This window comes from Mesocricetus auratus, unplaced genomic scaffold (assembly GCF_017639785.1).
Source record: "Mesocricetus auratus isolate SY011 unplaced genomic scaffold, BCM_Maur_2.0 Super-Scaffold_100029, whole genome shotgun sequence".
NCBI lineage: Eukaryota > Metazoa > Chordata > Mammalia > Rodentia > Cricetidae > Mesocricetus > Mesocricetus auratus.
The window spans coordinates 18,192,604-18,215,277 of record NW_024429210.1 but is presented as its reverse complement, the minus strand read 5'-3'; the positions used below and the strand labels follow the sequence as shown (position 1 = coordinate 18,215,277).

The 22,674-nt window shown below is 39.9% G+C and overlaps 1 protein-coding gene across 5 annotated transcripts in view; it reads left to right on the top strand.

Annotated features, from left to right (window-relative positions):
- The window catches only part of Ccdc85a (coiled-coil domain containing 85A), a 209,102-nt gene that overhangs the window by 4,169 nt on the left and 182,259 nt on the right, over positions 1-22,674 (top strand). For all 5 annotated transcript variants that reach the window (XM_013113614.3, XM_005070357.4, XM_013113616.3 and 2 more), the window contains exon 2: positions 3,398-4,352. In XM_013113614.3, coding sequence (XP_012969068.1) covers positions 3,398-4,352 — 955 coding nt within the window. The remainder of the gene's footprint in view (positions 1-3,397; positions 4,353-22,674) is intronic.

Below are 22,674 nucleotides of genomic sequence, written 5' to 3'. Positions count from 1 at the left end.
TTATGGAAGAAAGTACTTGGGCTTATGATTCCAGGAAGCTAAGAGTCCACATGGCAGAAGAAAGTGTGCTTGGGCTTATGATTCCAGGAAGCTAAGAGTCCACATGGCAGAAGAAAGTGTGCTTGGGCTTATGATTCCAGGAAGCTAAGAGTCCACATGGCAGAAGAAAGTGTGCTTGGGCTTATGATTCCAGGAAGCTAAGAGTCCACATGGCAGAAGAAAGTGTGCTTGGGCTTATGATTCCAGGAAGCTAAGAGTCCACATGGCAGAAGAAAGTGTGCTTGGGCTTATGATTCCAGGAAGCTAAGAGTCCACATGGCAGAAGAAAGTGTGCTTGGGCTTATGATTCCAGGAAGCTAAGAGTCCACATGGCAGAAGAAAGTGTGCTTGGGCTTATGATTCCAGGAAGCTAAGAGTCCACATGGCAGAAGAAAGTGTGCTTGGGCTTATGATTCCAGGAAGCTAAGAGTCCACATGGCAGAAGAAAGTGTGCTTGGGCTTATGATTCCAGGAAGCTAAGAGTCCACATGGCAGCAAACGGCACAGTAGCAGAGCAGGCAGCTGAGAGCTCACATCTCCAACTAATACAGAACAGACACAACAGGTAGCAGAGAGAGGCCATTTGACTCTCAGAGCACCCACACTTCCTCCATCTCCCAGAGAGTGACACTGACTGGAGGCTTGTTCAGATAGCTGAGCCTGGGCAGGGGCATCCTCATTCTAATCACTGTACTCCTTAACCCTGCATGTCTTCAGAGAACACAAAGATCCACATGAAAACAATTCTTCTTGTACCAGAGATACAGCTTTTAGTGGGCTGAAATATTGAGTGATTTAAACTTTTAAAAGGCTACTTTAGGCACTTAGAGCAATATCTTGTGGCCTAGGGAAATGTTAAAAGAACATCTAGTATTTTTTAAAAGAAAGTCTATATTTTAATGTGCCAGATTTGAAGAAGCTAGATCACAAGGTTATTGGTTCAAGCTTGTTGCTAATGTTTCCATCAGAGGCGAAGAAAATAGATCAACATTGAAGACAAATAATATTCTCAAGAATAGGAATAGGAAGCAGGAGCTATGGGATGTGTGAATGGGCCCATGCTGCTGGACCACCTACTTTGGAATGTTGCATTTCATGTCTTAAGGAAAAACCTATGATAACAGCAGTTGTGTGCATTATATATAGTTCTAGATAAGTTCAGAACAGCCCCAGCATAGACACATCTAGTGTTTACATGGGGAAATTCATTCCAATGAGCAACAAAACTTGAACTTCATCTCAAACACCTCCATGGCACTAACTGTTGATTAACTTTTGAAGTTTATCAAGATTGATTATTTTCTCTGAATAGCCAAAGCTCCTGATTTCCCATAAAGCATCAATATTAAGCCATAACTCACCCTCATCCTACTGTATATCCCAACATAATAGGGCCCCCTGAAAACTCTACTGAATCCCTTCTCGATAGTTACAGCTGTAGCTTGTTTGGACCATCGGCCCAGCGCTCTAATCAATTGAGGTGTCCATGAATATATATTGTGCCTACTGTATATGTCCATGTGTCCATGCAACATAACTTGGCAAGTGTGTTGCATAGACAGAGTTGTCAGCCATTTACTTTTCACATAAGAAAGGTGATATGTACCGAATGCTCAAGTATGCCAAATGTTTTAAGCGCTGGATAGGAACATTGTCTCATCTTGGGTAATGTTATGGTGTTAGGGGACACTTCTCAGAGGAATCTCTTGTTTTGTGTAAGTTCATATTGCAAAGAAGGAGATGTCTTCTACTTGGGGTGCATAAACATAATCGGGTAGAAAATAGATTTATTAATTTTTCTCTTGGCAAATGGAGGTACCTGAGGTGTTTCGCATGGGACTCAACATGCTGAAAGTGTTTTTTGAAGACCAGCCTGGCAAAGAGTGCTTGTATTGGGGTTGGTGAGGGAAGACAGAAGATTGCAGATGAAGGCAGGGGAAGGGATTTCCCCCAGCATTTTTCATAATGTTACTACCACCTAGGCTTGCTTTCTGATACCCCTTTTACCAAAGTGTAAGCCTTAGGATTTTAGGTTCTAGAGCCTCTTGAATGCTCGTGAACACATTCCTAACATTTGCACGAGTACCCAGCACATAATCTGTGGCTACTAACTCCTTGTGAATGAACGCATAAATCACTCTTCATGCTGGAGAAGTGGACAGATCATTTGAAGCTCCCCTAAGGGCAATGGGGAACTACTAAAGTAATTCATGGCAGGAGTAAGAAGTTTTAAGTTTTAGAGGTCAAATTCCAAAGATTTGTTTGACTCAGAAGTGGCAATGAAGGGGGAGCTATGGGGACGACCCTGTGTTCTTATAAAGGGTGGAGGTGGCATTTGATGACAGGTGCAGTTTGGGGAGGAGTATTTATGTTAAGTGTGAGTAGCTTCGGTGAATTCCCAGTGTGTATGGCCAGTAAGAGTGGATACAATACACTGGAATGTCACTAGGGGGCACTGTGATTTTTCCCTAGGGGGTTGGGGGAATGGTACAGCTCATCCCCTGTTGATTCTGAGAACTTCACACCAGTTTTTTTTTTTAAGAAATGCTGCCTCAGAGCCTCTCCACAGTCACAAGCAATTTTCTTTTTTCCTTCTGTTCTTCTCTCCTCTCCTCTCCTCTCCTCCCCTCATCTCTCTTCCCCTTCCCTCCTACTTCTCTCCTCCTCCCCTACCCCTCCTTTCTTCTCTCTTTTTCTCTCACTGGAATGAAACTCACTGTATTGCCTAGATTAGCCTTGACATCCGGTGGAGACTCTTGTCTGCAGAGTCCCAGGTTGCTGGATTACCTGTGTAGGACATCATGTTACCATCTGTGTTTCTGGAGTGTACGACACCAATTCCTGTTGATTAACTTACTGGCTCTTCCTGAACTGCTGGCAGAATGAAACTGCTTGAGGCCCAGTTTCTTCTGTAAAAGGATCATAATTGTTGTCCCTTACACACTGGGGTGGAAAACTGAATACTATAACTGTTAGAGAATCCCCCAGGGAGCACAATCAGTACCTACAATTTAACATAACCAATATCTGCAATCTTATCCCTTTCTGTGGTCTCTCACCTGACAATCAGTGGTTTTCAATCTTCCTAAAGTTGTGACTCTTTAATATGGTTCCTCATGTTGTGGTGACCCCAACCATAGAATTATTTTTATTACTACTTCATAACTGTAATCTTGCCACTGTTATGAATCATAATGTAAACATTTTTAGAGCTAGAAGTTTGTCCAAGGGGTCGTGGCCCACACAGGTTGTGAACCCATGTAAAGACTCTCCAGTTCTGGGACTTTTCCTAGGGGAGATCTGGTCTCGATGCCACCTCTCCTGTCTGCCTCCAGATAACTCCCATCTGTCTTTTCAGGACATAAACCAGAAACTCCAGGAGGACAACCAGGAACTGAGGGACCTGTGCTGTTTCCTGGACGATGACCGGCAGAAAGGCAAAAGGGTGTCCCGGGAGTGGCAGAGACTGGGTCGCTACACAGCTGGCGTGATGCACAAGGAGGTGGCCTTATACCTGCAGAAGCTGAAGGAGCTGGAGCTGAAACAGGACGAGGTGGTGAAGGAGAACATGGAGCTTAAGGAGCTCTGTGTGCTGCTGGATGAGGAGAAGGGCGCAGGATGCGCCGGCAGCCGCTGCTCCATTGACAGCCAGGCCAGCCTGTGCCAGCTGGTGGCCTCCGCTGCACCCTATGTGCGGGATGTGGGTGATGGCAGCAGCACCTCCAGCACCGGCAGCACCGACAGTCCTGACCACCACAAACACCATGCCAGTGGGGGCAGCCCTGAGCATCTACAGAAGCCCCGGAGCGAGGGCAGCCCAGAGCATGCCAAACACAGGAGCACCAGCCCTGAACATCTACACAAATCCAGGGCTTCCGGAACCCCAGATCACCCCAAAGCACTGAAAGGACCTAGCCCAGAGCACCACAAGCCCTTATGCAAAGGCAGCCCAGAGCAGCAGAGGCACCCACATCCAGGGAGCAGCCCGGAAATGCTGCCCAAGCACGTATTGAGTGGGAGCCCTGAGCATTTCCAGAAGCACAGACCAGGGGGCAGCCCGGAACATGCCAGGCACAGTGGAGGGAGCCCTGAGAATCTTCAGAAGCATGCCCTTGGTGGCAGCCTGGAGCACCTCCCCAGAGCCAGGGGAACAAGCCCAGAGCATCTCAAACAACATTATGGGGGCAGCCCTGATCACAAACATGGAGGCGGTGGTGGAGGCAGTGGCGGGGGCAGCAGGGAGGGCACCCTTCGACGGCCGGCTCAAGAGGACTCAGCAACCCATCCCCGGAATGTCTACAGTGGCATGAACGGTGGGTCAGTACGTGCTTTGCTAGGGAACGCAGTAGGCCCCTGTGAATTCCGAGATGCTCCTCAGCAGTATTAGGAAGTACTTGCTAAGGGGGGTAGGTAGGAGACCTGAAATTTCCCGGGATAATGATTATGCGTTTCTCTCCTCATTTATTTTTTCTTATCCAGTCTGAAGGAGCTTGGGCATAAGGGTTAGGGAGGTGAGGTGAACTGTACATCTTGGGCTGCTGAGTTGCCGGGGTGAAATCTGTTCAGTGTTGGATGGAAATAGATTCATGGACTCTGCCCTTGAACGTTTTCCTAGCTGTTTGCTCTTTCTTACCAGGGATCCCTTATGGCACGGCTTCCAGGAGATACTGAAATACAGTGAATAGCTTATGATAGTAAGAAATGAATATTTAAAAGCAACAAAGAAATTCCATGCCCCTAAACAGACTCCGTGGGTTTTTCTTAAGCACTGGAGCGTGTATCTTTATCTTGAAAAAAAATTAATTTTCCCATTAGGTTGGCGGTGGTAGCATCAATCTGTGACCTTTATTTGCATTTAAAACCTGTCACCCCCTTACAAAGTCTCAAGTATGCTCTGAACAGGATGCACTTGTGCTGCAGGAGACATGTTTAAATGTGTCTATTTACAATGTGCCCTGGCTGGAGGCTGGAAAGCAAAGCATCCTCTGTGTTTGCTGAGCCAACATTATACTAGAGCTTTTAAACCTTTTGGAAGAGGCTTAATTTTCTGCATCTTGGTTCTGAAATCACTTTGAACTTGAAAAAGAAATCATTTCTTAAAGAAAATAAAAAAGCCCAGCTGCCCCCACAGTTCTTTTGTGTTATCTAGAGTTGGGTTGGAGTGGACATGATTGGTTTTTATCAACTCTCTGTTTTCTATTCAAGATATCTGAGACTTATCATTTTATTTGAAAACTGCTCTAGAGTCTGCAGGCAGCCAGCTCCAAGCAGGGGTGGAGGCAGCAGCCAGCTTTAGCAGTGACACAAAAGGGGAAATTTTCAATATTGTACCCAGAGATTTACCTATTGGATCCCATTTCATCCTAACCCTCTCTAGCGCTGAAGTGGAGTCTGGAAGCTGGCCTTCCAATGTGTCCGGTGTTCTTCTGAGTGAAAAGGGATGGGGGTGGTTTACAAAGCTGCAGGTTTCTTTGTTGTTTACATTAAGAGGTGGCTGGGAGAAGCCAGTCCCTGTTGTGGTGCCTGATGGCTGCTAGAAATTTGACCCTATAGCTCTCCATAAGAGCCCCAAATCATTGGTTGCTGTGGTCATGGTACTTGTCTTCAGAGGCCACAACGGGTTAATGGGAACGTAAACTCAAAGACTTCCATTTCTTGATTACCTTTTAATGAGCTTGAGGAGTAACTCTATGTACTATTTTAAGGAAACTTCCCTTAAAAAAAATACCGAGGGACAAGTGATTCACTTATGAAATGGTTCTTTAAATAAAGAACTACAATTTATTTATTTATCTTACTATGCTTAAAACATGACTATTATTTTCACTTACAAATATTAGTGTACATATTTATTGGCTAAAATGTGGTGTGTTGATACTGAGTATACAACGGGGCATGGTTAAATCAATCTAATTAGCATGTCTATTACCCAGCTTACCCATCATGTTTATGTAGGGACATTTGAAGCTTGCCTTTTTAGTTATTTTGAGATACATAATGCTCTGTTGGTGCCTGTAGTCATCCTGCTAGGCCTACTCCTTCTGTCTCTTCCAACTTAGTGGTAGAGTGTTTGTGTAGCAAATATAAAGCCCTGAGTTTGGTCACCAACTCTGAAGAAAATTAGTTGATCAAATATGTGTGTCTGTTCTTGGAGTTTTCTGTCTTGTTTCATTGGTCAGTGTGTCTTTTAAAAAGTGGGGTTTTTCATATTATACTATGTTGTTTTTATTATAATCACTTTATAGTATATATTAAAATAGAATGGAATGCCTCCAGCTTTGTTATTTTTGTTTAATATTGTTTGGTATATCCAGGGTCAGTTACATATTCATTTTAATTTAAAAATTTTTGACCATTTCTTTGAAAAATGTCTTTGGGATTTTTGGTAATGATTATGTTGACTTTTTCGATAACTTGTGGTTTTTATAGTATTAATTTCTCTAGCTTACCTCTATTTTTCTTTATTTTATTAATGTTTTATAGTTTTCTGTGTTCAGGCTCTTTACTTCCTTAATTGTGTGTATGTGTGTTGTATATATTTGTGGTGCATGCTCACATTCGATCACATATGGAGTTTGGAACAGGAACATTAAGAGTCACACTGTATCTCTTCCCTTACTCTGCTGAGACAGGGTCTCTCTTATTGAATCTGGATCTAGGCTGGTGACCATCTGTTTCTGTACCTCAGTCCCCTGTCCAGCTGCTGGGCTATCCCTGGCTTTTTATGTGGGTGCTGAGGGTCAGAATGAAGATCTTTATGCCTGCATAGCGAGTGCTGCTACCCACTGAGCCATCTTACCAGACCCTCTTTTTAAATTTTTATAGATCTTTTTGCTCTATTGTTTTTGCTCATTGTTTTTTCTATTATGAATGGGATTCCCTTCCCTCTTAATTTCTTTGATAGCTGCTAGTAGTTAATATAAATGTTACTTATTTGTGGACACTGAGTTTATATCCTTCAACTTCACCTGATCTGATAATTAGATCTAGCAAGTTTTTGTAGATACCTTAGAAATTTCTATATAAAAATAATGTTATCAACAAATCTAGGCAGTTTCACTTCTTCTTTTCCTATTAGGATGTCTCATATTTGTCCCCTGGCAAGACTTTTGGTCCTGTGATAAACAGAGTCAAGATAGTAGGTATCTTATTGGAAAATACACATTTCTGATGCTAAGGTGGTGTGAGCCCGTGGTTGTAATGCTGGTCTTTACTCTGCTCAGGTCCATTTCTTCTCTAATGCATTGACTTCCTTCTTAAGAAAAGATGTTGATTTTTGTCAAATGCTTTTCAAGGTGGATCTTTGGATAAAGATGTTATCACATGTAACTCAACATTACCTAAATTCAGGTAAACTTAGAGGGCCAAATAAATGATTTTTAAAGTATAATAGTATAATATTTTAAATATGAACCTAGTGTAATGGTTATTATGAAAATTTCCTATCTAGTTCAATTCTGTGCCTAAGTGTTCTCATTCTTAGGAAATGGCTCTTCTACTAAAAGTTGACATCCTCACACAGTGTGACTTGAGCACATTTGCATTGCATTTTTATTTCAGTAATTAATTGGAAAATGAAGTGGCACAATGAGATATTTCCAGATCATCAACCTGCAAACTTGGGCATTGGTAGCTTGTATTTATCCTGCCGTTACAAATTAATTTTTGATATGGATGGTAAGACATACTTTGCTCTACTTTTAAATCCACACACAATTTGTTGTAATCACTGGTGTATGAACAGATAAGAACCAGCCAGGAAGCTAATCCTGAATTACAGATTGACTGAACTACTTCCAGAGCTACTCTGTTTGGGGTTGGGTTTGGTGTGAAATATGAGTGCTGTGGATTAAGCTCTTGCATATTTTTGCATGAACAAAAAGCAGATGAAAGCAAGTGGGAAGTTTTGAGAACTATGGCAGCTAAAACAGGTAAACTGTGTCCCTGCAGGGCATGTCCTCCCCACGGAAGAGCATTCCCACAGTCACACCCATGAACTACGATGCCACATCTTTAAATCCTCTCATGCTTTCAGTTCCAAACTTCAGAGTCCTTGAACTTTATCTACTGGTTTCCTTTGGTTGACACAGTTGATGTAATCTCCAAGTAGAATACACAGGTAAATTTTAGTCTTCCTTGAATCTTCTAAGTTTTTATAATTATTTCTTATAGCTGTTTGAAAAAACAAAATCAGTACATGAAGGCATATATCTTCAAAACTAACCTAAATCTTTGAACATGGATGTACTTTCTTGTAATTTTTTTATATCTAGTTTACAGAGGACCAAGAGTTCATTTTTGAAAGTGAAGTAGATCCAGCATTTACTGCATTTCAATATTAAGGCATTTTCCAGTGTATTAAAGTTGCTTATTGTACTTGAGATTTGTAGTGAAAAAAACCATGAATAGCTGCGTCTAGCTGTAAATCTTTACAGACTGGAACTCAAGTGTTGAAAAGGTGGGCTTTATTACCTGATTCTGTTAAAATCTGACATTACGCTGCAGTTTCTTAGGAGGTACCCGTGTCTTCCTTCACAAGCCTCATGAAGGCTCTGCCATGAGCTCTGTTGATTCCACCAAAAATCAGGTGTCCGTAGGTATATGAATTAATGTCTGGTTCTTCAATTTGTACCAATCGACATGTCTGTTTTTATGGCAATATCTTGTGTTTTTTAGTACTGTATCTCTGTAGTGCAACTTAAAATCTGGCTGGTGACACCTCTGGAAGCTCGTTTATTGTTCAGGATTATTTAACTGTCCTGGGTGTTTTTGTTATGCATATGAAGTTGAATATTGTCCTTTCAAGGTCTGTTAAGAATTCTGATGGTGATTGTGTTGACTCTGTAGATTTTTGTGGTAGACTAGCAATTTTGTTATCTTACTTCTACCAATCCATGAGCATGGGAGATCTTTCCATCTTCTGATATCTTCTTCAGTTTCTTTCTTCAAATTCTTGATGTTTTTGTCATACATGTCTTTCACTTGCTTGGCTAGCATAATCCCAAGATATTTGATACTATTTGTGCTATTGTAAAGAGTGTTGTTTCCCTGATTTCTTTCTCAGCCTGTTTGTTATTTTCATATAGGAAAGCTACTGATTATTTTGAGCTAATCTTGTATCCAGCTACTTTGGTGAAACTCTTTATCAGCTGTAGGAGTTCCCTGGTAGAATTTTTGGGGTCACTTATGTATATCATCATATAATCTGCAAATAATGACACTTTGGCTCCTTCCTTTCTAATTTGTATTCCCTTTATCTCTCACAGTTGTCGTATTGCTCTAGCTACAACTTCAAGAACTATGTTGAATAGATATGGACAGAGTTGACAATCTTCTCCCTGAATTTGGTGGAATGGCTTTGAGTTTCTCTTTAATTTGATTTTGGCTATCAGCTTGCTGTATGTTGCTTTATTGTGTTTATGAATGTGCTTTGTATCCCAGATCTCTCCAAGACCTTTATCATGAAGGAGTGTCAAAGGTGTTTTCAGCATGTAATGTGAGGATCGTGTGGTTTTTGTCTTTTCGTTTTTTAAATTGTAGATTACATTAACTAATTTTCATATGTTGAGCCATCACTGCATCTTTGGAATATAGCCTACTTGGTCATGTTGGATGATCTTTTTTGATGTGTTCTTGGATTTGGTTTGCAAGTATTTTATTGAGCATTTTTACATCTATATTCATAAAGGAAATCGGTCTGAAATTCACTTAAATCTTTGTGTAGTTTGGGTACTAGGATAACTCTGAACTGCCTGGCTTTGAACCTTTTCTTTTTCATTTTCTTTTACCTTGGGAGACTTTTAATGACTGCTTCTATTTCCTTAGGTGTTTCTTGTCTCTTTATATTGTTAATTTGATATTGATTTAACTTAGGTAAATGGTATCTATCAAGAAAATTTTCAGTTTCTTTTAGATTTTCCAATTTAGTGGAGTACAGGTTTTTTTTTAAAGTATATCCTTATGATTCTCCTGACTTCCTTGGTGTCTGTTGGTATGTCTACCTTTTCATTTCTGATTTTGGTAATTTGGATATTCTCTCTCTGTCTTTTAGTTAGCTTGGAAATGTTTTGTCTATCTTGTTGATTTTTCTCAAGAACCAACTCTTCATTTCATTGATTCTTTGTATTTTACTCTTTGATTATAATTTATTGATTTCATCAGCTCTCTGATTATTTCATACCATCTACTCCTCCTGTGTGTGTTTGCTTCTTCTAGAGCTTTCAGGTGTGCTATAGGTTGCTACTATAAGATCTCTCCATATTTTTTATGTGGGCACTTAGTGCTGTGAACTTTACTCTTAACACTACTTTCATTGTGACCTACAAATTTGGGTATGTTGTATGTTCATTTTTATTGAATTCAAGAACATCTTTAATTTCTTTCTTTATTTCTGTCTTGAGCTGGTTTTCATTCAGTAGAGAGTTGTTAAGGTTCCCTGAGTTTGTAGGCTTTCTATTGTTGAACCACAACTTTAATCTGTGGTGGTCTGATAGGATGCAGGGAGTTATTTCAATTTTATGGTGTATGTTGAGACTTTTTTAGTTACTAAGTATGTGGTCAATTTTGGAGGAAGTGAGTTTGGGTGAAATGTTCTGCAGATATCTGTTAGATTCATTTGGTTTACAATGCCTATTAGCTCCAGTATTTCTGTTTTAGTTTTTGCTGGATGTCCTTTCCATTGGTGAAAGTTGGGTATTGAGTATCACACTATCAATGTGTGAGGGTCAGTGTGTGATCCAAGTTTTAGTAATACTTTACAAAAGTGGGTGCTTTTTTATTTGGGGCATAGATAGATATTAAGAATTGAAAGATCATCTTGGTGAATCTTTCCATTTTGATTAATTTAGGTTTGAGGTCTGTTTTGTTAGATATTAGTATGGCTCTACCAGTTTGTTTCTTTTTTTAATTTTATTTTTAAATTTAAATTAGAAACAAGGTTGCTTCACATGTCAATTCCAGGTTCTTCTCCATCTCCCTCCCTTCCTCCCGTGCCCTCCCACCAATCCCCCTAATATCCCTTCATTTTTCCCAGGGAGGGTTAGGCCCTCCGTGGGGGTGTCCATAGTCTGTCATTTCATCCAGGGCAGGGCCTAGGCCCTCCCCCAAGAGTTCAGGTGAGAGTGCATTTCTCATTGTTGGATGGAGCCCAAATCCATTTGTATACCCAGGATAAATATTAATCTACTACCCGAGGCTCAATAGATTACCTAGGCCTCCTCACTGACGCCCACATTCAGGGGTCTTGATCAGTCCCTTGCTGGATTCCCAGGCATCAGTCTGGAATTCAAGAGCTAACCCTTGTCAGGTCAGCTGTTTCTGCGGGTTAAACCAGCCCAGTCTTAACAACTTTGCTCATCAATCCTCCCTTTCTGTCACTGGGTTTCTTGAGTTGAGCTCAGTGCTTAGCCTTGGGAGTCTGTCTCTGCTTCCATCAGCCACGGAATGAAGGTTCTGTTTCCCAGACTCACTGGCCATGGGATTGTAGGCTGGCACTCCCCAGATCTATGTCTAAAATCCATATATGAGAGAGTACATGCCATGTTTCTCTTTTTGTGACTGGGTTACCTCGCTCAGGATGGTTTCTTCTAGTGCCATCCTTATGCATGCAAATTTCAGGATTCCATTGTTTGTTTTTTTTCTGCTGAATAGTACTCCATTGTGTAACTGTACCACATTGTCTCTACCCACTCTTCAGTTGAGGGGCATTTAGGTTGCTTCCAAGTTCTGGCTATTACAAATAATGCTGCTATGAACATAGTGGAACAGACATCCTTGTTGTATGAATGGGCATCTTTTTGATATATGCCTCAGAGTGGAGTTTCTGGGTCTTGTGGTAGGTTTATTCCAATTTTTCAGAGGAATCTCCATACTGATTTTCAAAGTGGCTGTACAAGTTGGCACTCCCACCATCAGTGGAGGAGTGTTCCCCTTTCACCACAACCTCTCCAGCATAAATTGTCATTGGTGTTTTTGATTTTAGCCATTCTGACAGGAGTGAGATGGTATCTCAGAGTTGTTTTGATTTGTATTTCCCAGATGGCTAAGGATGTTGAGCACTTTCTCAAGTGACTCTCAGCCATTTTAGACTCATCTATTGAAAATTCTCTATTTAGTTGTAGCCCACTTTTTAATTTGATCCTTTGGTGTTTTGTAGACTTGCTTCTTGAGTTCTTTGTAAATTTTGGAGATCAGCCCTCTGTCAGATGTGGGGTTAGTGAATATCTTTTCCCATTCTCTGGGCTGCCTTTTTGTCTTGCTGACTGTGTCCTTTGCGTTACAGAAGCTTCTCAGGTTCAGGAGGTCCCATTTATTAATTATTAATCTCACTGTCTGTGCTACTGGTGTTATATTCAGGAAGCTATGTCCTGTACCAATTCTCTTGTAAGAGGTTCAGTCTGCATGGATTTATGTTGAGGTCTTTGATCTATTTGGACTTAAGTTTTGTGCATGGCGATAGACATGGATGGATCCACATTCTTCTACATGCCAGCATCCAGTTATGCCAGCACCATTTGTTGAAGATGCTTTCTTTTTTCCATTGTATATTTTTAGCTTCTTTGTCAAAGATCAGATGTTCCTACATGTGTGGGTTAATATCAGGGTTTTCAATTCGATTCTATTGGTCTACCTGACCATTTTTGTGCCATTACCAAGCTGTTTTCAGGACTATAGCTCTATAATAGAGCTTGAAGTCAGGGATAATGATGCCTCCAGACATTGCCTTGTTAAACAGGGTTGTTTTGACTATCCTGGGTCTTTTGTTTTTCCATACAAAATTGATTATTGTTCTTTCAAGGTCTGTCTGTGAAGAGTTGTGCTGGTATTTTAACGGGGATTGCATTGAATCTGTAGATTGCTTTTGGCAGGATTGCCATTTTTACTACATTGATCCTACCTATCCAAGAGCATGGGAGATCTTTCTATTTTCTGAGGGCTTCTTTAATTTCTTTCTTTAAAGACTCAAAGTTCTTGCGATACAGGTCTTTCACTTGTTTGGTTAGTGTTAACACAAGGTATTTAATGTTGTTTGTGGCAATTGTAAAGGGTGATGTTTCTCTAATTTCTTTCTCAGCCCTTTTATCATCTGTATATATTAGGGTTACTGATTTTCTTGAGTTGATCTTGTAGCCTGCCACATTGCTGAAGGTGTTAATCAGCTCTAAGAGTTTCCTGGTAGAGTTCTTTGGGTCATTTATGTAAACTATCATATCATCTGCAAATAGTGAAAGTTTGACCTCTTCCTTTCCAATTTGTATCTCTTGATCTCCTTTTGTTGTCATATGGCTCTGGCTAGAACTTCAAGTACAATATTGAAAAGGTATGGAGACAGTGGACAGCCTTGTCTTGTTCTTGATTTTAGAGGAATTGCATTGAGTTTTTGCTCATTTAGTTTCATGTTGGCTGTTGGTTTGCTGTTTATAGCTTTTATTATGTTTAGGTATGTTCCTGTTATCCCAGATCTCTCCAAGACGTTTATCATGAAGGGGTGTTGGGATTTTGTCAAAGGCTTTTTCTGCGTCTAGTGAGATGATTTTAGTTTTTCAGCTTGTTAATATGGTGGATTACATTGATGGATTTTCATATGTTGAACCATTCCTGCATCCCTGGGATGAAACCTACTTGATCGTGGTGAATGATTGTTTTGATGTGTTCTTGGATCTGATTTGCCAGTATTTTATTGAGTATTTTTGCTTCAATGTTCATGAGGGATATTGGTCTGAAGTTCTCTTTCTTAGTTGTGTCTTTGTGTGGCTTGGGGATCAAGGTTATTGAAGCCTTGTAAAAAGAGGTTGCCAAAGACCCTTCTGCTTCTATTGTGTGGAATACTTTGAGAAGAATTGATATAAGCTCTTCTTTGAATTTCTGGTAGACTTCTGCACTGAGGCCATGTGGACCTGGACTTTTTTTGGTTGGGAGACTTTTGATGACTGCTTCTATTTCCATAGGGGTTATAGGTCTATTTAAATTGCTTATCTATTATTGATTTAATTTTGGCAAGTGATAGCTATCCAGGAAGTCATTCATTTCCTTTAAATTTTCGAATTTTTTGGAGTCCAGGTTTTCAAAGTATGACCTGATGATTCTCTGGATTTCCTCAGAGTCCGTAGTTATGTCCTCCTTTTCATTTCTGATTTTGTTAATTTGCGTGTTCACTCTCTGCTGTTTGGTAAGTTTGGACAAAGGTTTGTCTATCTGGTTGATTTTCTCAAAGAACCAACTCTTCATTGCATTGATTCTTTGTATTGTTTTCCTAGTTTCTACTTTATTGATTTCAGCCCTCAATTTGATTATTTCCTGGCGTCTACTCCTCCTGGGGGAGTTTGCTTCTTTGTGTTCTAGAGATTTCAGCTGTACTGTTACTTCTCTAGTATAACTTTTGTCCAGTTTCTTCATGTGGGCACTTAGTGCTATGAACTTCCCCCATAGCATTGCTTCCAAAGTGTCCCATACATTTGGGTATGTTGTGTCTTCATTCTCATTGAATTCTAGGAAGTCTTTAATTTATTTTTTTATTTCTTCTTTGACCCAGGAATGGTGCAGTTGTGCATTATTCAATTTCCATGAGTTTGTATGATTTCTGCAATATGTATTGTTGTTGAATTCTAATTTTGTTTGTTTGTTTGTTTGGTTTTTATGAGACAGGGTTTCTCTGTATTGTTTTGGAGGCTGTCAGTCAAGCCCGGCCTCGAACTCACAGAGATCTGCCTGCCTCTGCGTCCCGAGTGCTGGGATTAAAGGTGTGTGCCACCACCGCCCGGCTGAATTCTAATTTTAATGCATGGTGGTCTGATAACATGCATGGAGTTATTCCAATTTTTTTGTAGCTGCTGAGGTTTGGAATGTTACCAAGTATTTGGTCGATTTTTGACAAGGTTCCATGTGGTGGTGAGAACAAGGTATATTCTTTTTTATGTGGATGGAATGTTCTATAGATGTCTGTTAATCCAAATTGGGTCATTACTTCTGTTAGACCCTTTCCTTCTTTGTTGAGTTTCTGTCTGCTATTCCTGTCTAGTGGTGAGAGTGGGGTGTTGAAATCTCCCACTATAAGTGTGTGGGGCTTTATATGTGATTTAAGTTTTATTGTTTATATTTTTTATGAATGTGAATGCTCTGCCTATATACCTGCACGCCAGAAGAGGGCATCAGATCCTATTATAGGTGGTTGTGAGCCACCATGTGGTTGCTGGGAATTAAACTCAGGACCTCTGGAAGAGCAGTCAGTGCTCTTAACCTCTGAGCCATCTCTCCAGCCCTGTGATTTAAATTTTAGTAATGTTTCTTTTACGAATGTGAATGCCTTTGTATTTGGGGCATAGATGTTCAGAATTGAAACTTCATCTTGGTGGATTTCACCTCTGATGAGTATGTAATGACATCCTTCATATCTTTTGATTTAGTTTATTTTAAATTCTAATTTTTAGATATTAGGATTGCTACCTGTGCTTGTTTCTTGGGTCCATTTGCTTGGAAAATCTTTTCACAACTTTTAACTTCCGGTAATGTCTGTTTTTGAGGGTGAGGTATGTTTCTTGTATGCAGCAAAAGGATGGGTTCTGTCATTGAATTCATTGAATTCTGTTAGCCTGTGTCTTTTTATGGGTGAGTTAAGGCCATTAATATTGAGGGATATCAATGACCATTGATTTGTCATTCTTCTTGAGTTGGAATGGTTGTTGGTGGTGGAATTATGTGTGGAATTCCACCCCTTTTTTCTTTTGGCTGTTGGTAAATTGGGATTATCTAATGCCTATGTTTTTCTGGTTGTAGTTAATTTCTTTGGGTTGGAGTTTTCGTTCCAGAACATTCTGTAGGGCGGGGTTAGTTGATATGTATTGCCTGAATCTAGTTTTGTCATGGAATATCTTGTTTTCTCCATCTATAGTGACTGAGAGCTTTGTCGGGTATAGTAGTCTGGGCTGGCATCCATGGTCTCTTAGTGTTGGTAGAATATCTACAGGACCTTATGTCTTTCAGAGTTGCCATGGAGACGTCAGGTGTAATTCTGATAAGTTTGCCTTTATATGTTACTTGGCCTTTTTCCTTAGCTGCTCTTAATATTCTTTCTTTATTCTGTATATTTGAGGTCTTGATTATTATGTGGTGAGGGAACTTTTTTTGTGATCCACTCTATTTCGTGTTCTTTAAGCTTCTTGTACTTCATTGGCATCATTTCTTTAGGCTGGAAAAGTTTTCTTCTATGATTTTGTTGAATATGTTTTCTGCCCCTTTGAGGTGGTTTTCTTCATCTTCTTCTATACCTATTATTCTTTGTTTTGGTCTTTTGATGGTGTCCCATATTTCCTGGATGTTTTGTGTTAAGTTTCTTTGGTTAATGAATCCATTTCTCCTGTTGTGTCTTCAACACCTGAGATTCTCTCTTCCATCTCTTGTATTCTGTTGGTAATGCTTGTATCTGTAGTACCTGTCTGCACAGCTTTTCTATTTCCAGCTTTTCTTCAGATTTTGTTTTTCTTTTTAATGTCTCTATTTCAGTTTTCCACCCTTGAACTGTTTGAATTGTTTATTGCAATTTTTGGTTTATCTTTTCGTTCATTTGTTGCATGTTATGAAGTTTTGTTTGTTCTTTCTTCCATTTCATGCATTTTTGGTTTGCTTTTTCTTCTATTTCTTGTAGTTTTTGTTTGTTTTTTCTTCCATTTCTTGCATTTCTTGGCTTGTGTTTTTGTCCATTTCTTTGAGGGATTTTCATATATCCTCATTTATGGCCTCAATCATTTTCATGAAGTTGTTTTTAAGCTCATTCTCTTCTGTTTCATTTGCATGGGAATGTTGGAGTCTTGCTGTTGTGGAGTCTCTAGAATCTTGTGGTGTCATATTTGTTTTTCTGTTGCTGAGTTGATTTTGTATTATCTCTTTCCCATCTCTTCTTCTAGTGGGTGCAGAAAGAGCCCCTTACTTTTCTGGTGGTTCGGGGACCAGAATTCCCTTTTGGTGGGTGCAAGCAAGTCCAATACTCTGGTAGTTCTTCTATTCCTCATCCTAGTTCTGTTCCCATTGGTGGAGAAGAAGACCAGGAATCTAGGGTGCTCAGCCTCACACCTGGTCCCCTGGTCCCTTTGGTGGAAGAGAAGACTTGGGATCTGGGCTGCGTTGTTCCCACCAGGATGGACAGTTCTATGGCAGTCCCCAGGCAATCCCCAGGCACTGGAAGGCATGCTGCAGGGATGCTGGCCTTGTTTACCTGGATCTGCTGGTTCCCTGGTCTCATTGGAAGAAGAGAAGACCTGGAACCTGGGGTGCTTGACTCCAGACGGGATAGGAAACTCTGTGGCAGTTCCCAGGCAATCCCTAGGTACTGGAATGCATGCCCGGATGCAGGGCCTATTTTATCTGGTCCCTTTGGACTAGATGGTCCCCTGGTCTCGTTGGTGGAAGAGAAGGCCTGGGATAAGGGCTGCTTGGATCCCCCTGGTATAGGAGGCTCTGTGGGAGTCCCCAGGCACTGGGTACCAGTTTGTTTCTTATGTCCATTTGCTTAGAAAATCTTCTTCCAAGCTTGTACTCTGAAGTAGTGTCTTGACGCTGATGTGTGTTTCTTGGGTACAGCAGGAGGATGGAATCTGTATTTGCATCCATTCTGTTATTCTTTGTCTTTTTATTGGGGCAATTGAATCCATTGATATGGAAAACCACCAATGACCTATAATTGTAATTCTTGTTATTTTGTTGTTCATAGTGTTAATTTTGATGGTGGTGTGTGTTTACTTCCCTTCTCTTGATTTTACTGGTGATTATTTCTTGTGTTTTCATCAGTTTAGTTAGCCTGCTTGGGTTGGAGTTCTCCTTCTAGTACTTTTTGTAAGTCTAGATTTGTAGATCGATATTGTTTAAATTTGACTTTTCCATAGAATATCTTATTTCTTCCATCTATGAAGATTGAAAATTTATCTGGGTATAGTAGTCTGGGCTGGCATCCACGGTTCAGACGGCAGCACATCTGTCCAGACCCTTCTGCTTTTAGAGTCTCTATTGAGAAGCCAGATGTAATTTAATAGGCTGCCTTTATATGTTACTTGATCTTTTTCCCTGGTAACTTTTAATATTCCTTCTATATGTTCTATATGTTTCTTGATTATTATTTGGTGAGAGTACTTTCTTTTCTGGTCTAGTCTATTTGGCACTCTATATGTTTATTGTACCTTTATAAACATCTTCTATTTTAGATTAGGAAAATTTTCTTCTGTGATTTTGTTGAAAATATTTTTCTAGACCATTGAGCTGGCATTTTTCTCCTTCTATTTCCATTTTTCTTACATTTGGATTTTCCACAGTGTTCTAGATTTTCTGGATGTTTTGTGTAATGAATTTTTTAGATTTACCATTGATTGATGTTTCCATTTTCTCCATACCTGATAGTCTCTCTTTTGTTTATTGTACTCTGTTTGTGCCGCTTACCTAGAAGTTTCATTTCCAGGATTTCCTCAGATTATGTTTTCTTTATTGCTTCTAATTCCATTTTCAGGTCTTGAACAGATTTATTTGTTTCCTTCTCTCTTTTTTTTGTTTCTACTTGACTTTTTAAAGGGGATTTATTCATTTCTTCCCTTTCTTTGTTGGTGTTTCCCTACCCCCTGTTTTGAGTTGTTGTTTCCTCATTTTCTTTAATGGATTTATTCATTTGTTCTTTAAGGACATATATCATCTTTATAAGTTGGTTTTAAGGTCCCTTTCTTATGCTTCAGCTATGTTGGAATATTCAGGACTTGCTGTAGTAGAATATCTGGGCTTTGGTGGTGACCTATTGCCTTAGTTGTTGTTGACTGTATCCTTATACTATAGTTTAGGCATCTGGGTTTAGGGGGAATATAGTTCTTGGTGCTGATTTCTGAGTTTGTCCTTGCTGTATAGGTTTTTTGTTCCTTGGTTTCTGTTTCCTCTCTGGACCTCTGGCAGATGTGGCCTCTGGTTGAGCAGAGAGACTGCCCAAGTTGAGGGCTAGGCCATGGCAAGAGGAGGGATGGAAGGATTAGGGATAGAGGGGCATAAAACACTGAGACACTTTGGGGAGGCCCACTGACAGGTAGCCTACCTAAACTTGTTGTGGGTGGCATGGTGTTGGGTTGAACAGAGGTTTAGCCACCAGGACACACAAAGAAATCCTTTACTTGGAATAAGTCAGGTCTCTTTAGAGGAGCTTTGGTCATATCTGGCACCTGAGCAAGATACTCAGAGCTAACTAAACCATCCCTTTCAAAAGGAAAATCAGTCTTTCATGGTGGGCAACTGCTGTCTTAATCTTCTCTTTTGAAAAAAAGAAAACATTGAGGCTCACTTATCTATCTACACGAGGAACTTCTGGCAGGCAAAAACTTAAGCTTGATATGCCAGAGTTACACATTCAACTCTTGAGAGTTTCTTGCTTCCCCTTGTGTTGGCAGTTTAGATACTCTTTAGAGATACACAGAGACATCCTGTTTCCTCTTCCTACAGAGGAACAAATGCATCTAGACAATACCAGTCCTTCCAGTTTGAGGGAGGGCAAAATTAAAGCAATGTTTTCTTCATAGCCTAGGCTAGCCTAGACTTAGCAATGATTCTCCTGCTTCCTGGTCCACCTCTCCAGTCCTGCAATCCCAGGTATCCCAGGTTTATCAGACTTCTCTCTTTTGTGCTGGTTTTCCAACCTCAGTGCAGATTAAATTTACTATGGCCTTGAAAGAATCAGTTGGTGAGTCCTTTACTCATGTATGCCGATGATGTTGACTGGATGCTTCAGAAAGCATGAGAAAACCACCATGATAAGGAGATGTGGGTAGGCATGAAAGCATCAAACACAAAGCATTCTGGGATGAAGAAAGTTAATTTCTCCTTTTCTTTGACTAACCCCATGAGTAAAAGGACTGAATACAACTGGTGTTGTGAGGCTTCACTCCTTTCAACTCCAGGTCATATCTGTCTGAATGTTCAGCTGCTGTGAGGCAGAAGAATCTGTGGCTTGGTCAATAGGGTTGTCTGGTTACTTTCAGGGAGAAGCTGACATGAGGAGTGGAGGACCACTTTACTATTCAAAGGGTTCATATCCAGCTGGGAAAAGAATATGGCTTTCTATCTCATTCACATGGATATTGGTGGTGTATATAGATCACAGAAGCCCTGCAATGCTGAGTATTTCCCATAAGATAATGCTACATTTCAAACCTCTCACTTTATTGGTTTTTCCCCCCTGAGGTTTACACTGTTCCTATTTTTATATCAAGGTCATTAATGAGAAGCAGTTTTATCTGTGTGTGTAAGATAACCTGCATGGGAGGAGCTCGGCAGGATCTCTCCAGAGCAAGGTTGTCTCAATTATGCAGTGGTTTTTGATAGCAGAAATGACCACTCTTACTAATCTGTTGTTTTGCTTTAAAAATGAAAGCCACAGCATTAAGTATTCATGCACTCAGACAGTCAAAATTGAAGGTCTCTTGAGAGATTTTCAGCTATGGAATGTTACAACTGAGTTTCATTTCATGTATGTTGTGTTGTGTTAGAGAGTTAATGGAGCAAATGCTGCTTTTTCTTAAGATCTTAGCATGCTTTGGCAATTTTATATGTACTTTGATGGGAAATCAGTTGAAGAAGTTTTGAAAAGTAGAATTATGCTTGTATGTGTAAAACATTTCATTAATTGTAAAAGTCATTTGCCTGAATGACATAAAAATTATGAAGTATCTTAGAGGCAAGTAATTGGAAAACTTAGATGATTTAGTTCAATTTAAGATGTTTTGAAAAGTAGAATTTATTGCACCCTACTTGCATGTACAAAACATGTTGCATTAATCATGAAATATATTTGATTGAATGACATAAACTATTTTGAATATTATGCTTTCTGTTTACAAAAATCCCAGAGTGTCTGGGAGGCCATTAGAAAGCTTGGAAGGTTTAGGAATGAACCAACTGGTGCTATTTTCACCTCCACTGGAAATGATTCCATAAAGATATGTATGTTCTTTAAATCTAGCTCGCCAGTCTTCTGTAGGAAGATTATTCATGTTTTCCTATGTGTATATATTTATGTACATTTTCATAGCTCAAATATTGTATCTGAACAGTGCCAAACACACAACTGATTATTTAGTCAAGCAAATATTGAAATGCCACATTGACATTTCTGGCACCCAGCCACATGAGTTGTTGGCGAATTCAATCAAGAATTTCTTTCCAGTGATGAAGAGTCTATTCTTTTACACCCACCTTAAATCTCTTAAATATTTTTATATTCTGGCAATTGCAAACCCCAGAAGATAAAATAGAAACAATAGGATCATTGAATTGGAATTTAGAGCAAAGCCTGTGAAATACAAACCTTTGAGCTGTTTCCTTTCATCAGGTAAATACTTTTAAAAAGTGACCTATGGATATATGTGCACGGGTGGATGTTCGTCACCTTGTGACCAAGTAAATACTATGGGAACACAATATATATGGAGCTGCTTCCTCAGAAACAATGAAGTTTTCTGGAAGCATTATTGTAGGGATCGTAGTTAAACTTCACTGGCCAGAAAAAGAAAACCCAAATTTTTCCAAAGTTCTAAGAGAATGAGCAGCTGTAGTATTTGTCTTGTGTAGTACCACAGAGCCATTGTGTGCTTGATGGGACCCGTTTTCCAGCCCGAAGTTCCTGACAATAGACTTGAGCATTTCTCAGACTGCATTCATGTTCCTGGCTGGTGCTTATTACTATGCTTCATGTGACCAGTGGTGCTCACTTCCATCTTTGGTAGGCCTTACTCGTGTTGTCATTTTTGGTAGTCCTCTGTAGCTTGAGAAAGTGGATAGCCTCACTGTTTATATGTGCATATAAGGAAGAAAATGATTTGAGCTGTCCTTCTGTAAGCAAAGTATCATCCTGGTGTATTCTGCCTTTATTTTCTTCTTCCTCTGGTGTATAGTGTATTTATGTGGGTGCTTGTGTGTGAGAGGGCACTTAAGTGGATGCAGCAGTTGACCTCTGGTGTCTTCTACCTTACCCACCATATTGCTTAAGGCAGTCTCAAGAACCCAGAGAGACCAGACTCTGAAGATTTGCCTTTCTTTTCCTGGTATGATTACAGATGCGTATGATCTGAACACAGGCCCTATGTTTACCAACTCAACTATCTCCCAAGAGCCTTTTGTGCCTTTTCAATATTTATTCCTTATTTCCTAGGTCTAGACTATAGTTCAGATAATTGAACATTTCTATAATATAAACACTCAAATAGTTTGTTTCTGGTACTTTGATGCAAGCATACCTTGAACTTGATATTTTAACACATAATTTATATTATGAGCATTGTATATATATTTGTAAAATTGATTTTGAACTTGATTCCAATATGTGTTAAGGATAGTTTCATATTCTGAAATGAGATGATTTTAAGAAAGCCAGGGAAATTGGTAATTTACCATGAAACACTTGAAAACAGATGGATGAGATCTCGGCACGAAATTACAGGATCTGTTATCTGTGAGGTTCAAGTTACCACAGTGTCTGACCCAAACTGCGTTCTCATGAGTGTCATGCAAGGTTTTCCAGGAGAAAGAAGCTGCTATTTCTTCAGCAGAGTACCTGAGGCAGCAGAGAGGCAGGAGAGTGGTAGAGGGCACAGCAGGCTGTGTTCTTACTGAGTAAGTCAAGCTGCA